The sequence below is a fragment of the Buceros rhinoceros genome, unplaced genomic scaffold (assembly GCF_000710305.1).
Source record: "Buceros rhinoceros silvestris isolate BGI_N320 unplaced genomic scaffold, ASM71030v1 scaffold31606, whole genome shotgun sequence".
NCBI lineage: Eukaryota > Metazoa > Chordata > Aves > Bucerotiformes > Bucerotidae > Buceros > Buceros rhinoceros.
The window spans coordinates 1-1,556 of NW_010419807.1; the positions used below are offsets into that span (position 1 = coordinate 1).

General features: G+C 56.6%; 1 protein-coding gene across 1 annotated transcript in view; it reads left to right on the forward strand.

The window, feature by feature from the left end:
• Nucleotides 1-10: 10 nt before the first annotated feature.
• The window catches only part of TTI2 (TELO2 interacting protein 2), a gene marked incomplete at its 5' end in the record, with an annotated part of 3,536 nt that continues 1,990 nt past the window's right edge, over nt 11-1,556 (forward strand). The window contains 3 exons of the mRNA XM_010139086.1: nt 11-363; nt 647-833; nt 1,313-1,405. Coding sequence (XP_010137388.1) covers nt 11-363; nt 647-833; nt 1,313-1,405 — 633 coding nt within the window. The remainder of the gene's footprint in view (nt 364-646; nt 834-1,312; nt 1,406-1,556) is intronic.

Consider the following 1,556-nt stretch of genomic DNA (forward strand, 5'->3'; position numbering starts at 1 on the left):
CGATCTCCCCAGTGAGGACAGCACGTACGCTGCCGCAGCAGAGAGAGCGGCAGATGTTGGCGCGGTGTTTCTGCACCTCCTCACGAAGCTGGAAGCTGCCAAGAGCCAGGACTCTCTGGGGGTCCCTGCGGTGGGTCCAATCCTGTGCCGTGTGGTGGGACCCATCTATATCTTTGCTGTGACACACATTGTGGAGAGGCCCTGGACAACTGCAAGGTCTCAGGCAGTGGCAGAGGAGCTGCGGGCGTTGCTGGTTCAGGCTGCAGGCTGTGGGTCGGTGGCTGAATTCCTGCGAGGAAAGGATGAAGACGACAAAGGAAGATTCGCGGCAGTGATGGGGTTGCTGAAGCAGGAACTGACCAAGTGAGCAGGAAGGGGAGGGCAGCGGTGGAGAGAGTGGTGTGTTTCACTGGTCTCCGTTTAGAAAATACTGGAAACTTTTGGGAAACAATGTGAGCTCAGGCAGTACAAGACCCTCACCCGTCAATATGGGGCCAAGAGCTTTAGGAAGCTTTAGAGTTTCCCCATGACAGAAGGGGCTGGGGGGAATCAATCCGAGCTGATTGTCAGAGGAGTGGCCCAGGTGGGTGGGAAATGAGCAGACGTTAGTTCCAGTTGCTCACTGAGCTTATGTTTGAATTTCCAGAGACACTTGGAAGCGTAACCCTGCCACAAAGTTCGTGTTCTCCTGGACGCTGCCCCACATCACCCGGCCATGGCTTAGCCATTACCTGGAGCGTGTCCTCCCGCCATCGCTGCTCATCTCAGACGACTACCGGGAGGAGAATAAAATCCTGGGTGTGTGCTGCCTGCATCACATCGTCCTCAACGTGGTGAGCGGTTCGAGAGATCAGGTCCCTCTCGGGGAGGCAGTGGAAGGGACGGGGCATTCGGCACCTGTGGGAATTCCTCACTTGTAATCCTGGTTCCGCCGTTAACCTGGCGGTTCTGCTCCACCCTGTCCCCGCAGGTTTCAGTACGTGTAGTTGTTCTATCTGTTAGCACTGAGCAAAGGATCGCTGTGCCACCCGTTAAACTCAGCTGGTTATCGGCCTGACAGCAGTTTGCAGGCGTCAAAGTGATGCCAGTGAACTGCCAAACAGCAGCTGGGGTGGGGAGGGAAGGTGGCCGCTCCTGTGCGTGGCGGGGTTTAACCTGCACCTCTTGGGGAATCTGCTCCCGCTTCCTCGTCAGCAGCGTTCCAGCACGTGCGAGGGTGGTTTTACACGACCTGGGTTTGTGGGGGCTCTTCTATTAGGTGAAGCGGGTGCTGTGATGTGCAGGAATAACATTCTGTTCTCTGCTGTTGCAGCCGGCTGCTGATCTGTGCCAGTTCAACAGGGCTCAGGTTGTGTACCACGCCCTTTACAACCACCTCTACTCGAGAGAGGCTCCTCTCATCCAGGTAGGACCGTGAAACCGTGTTCTAATCTATCCTGCACTGTCGTGGGTCAGCCCCATGAGGGACAGCCAGCTTAGGGCGTGACGAGCAGAACCGGTTTCCTCACAGACGATCCAGTCAGGCCGTTACTAGCTGATGCCTGTGGCTAAGAGAC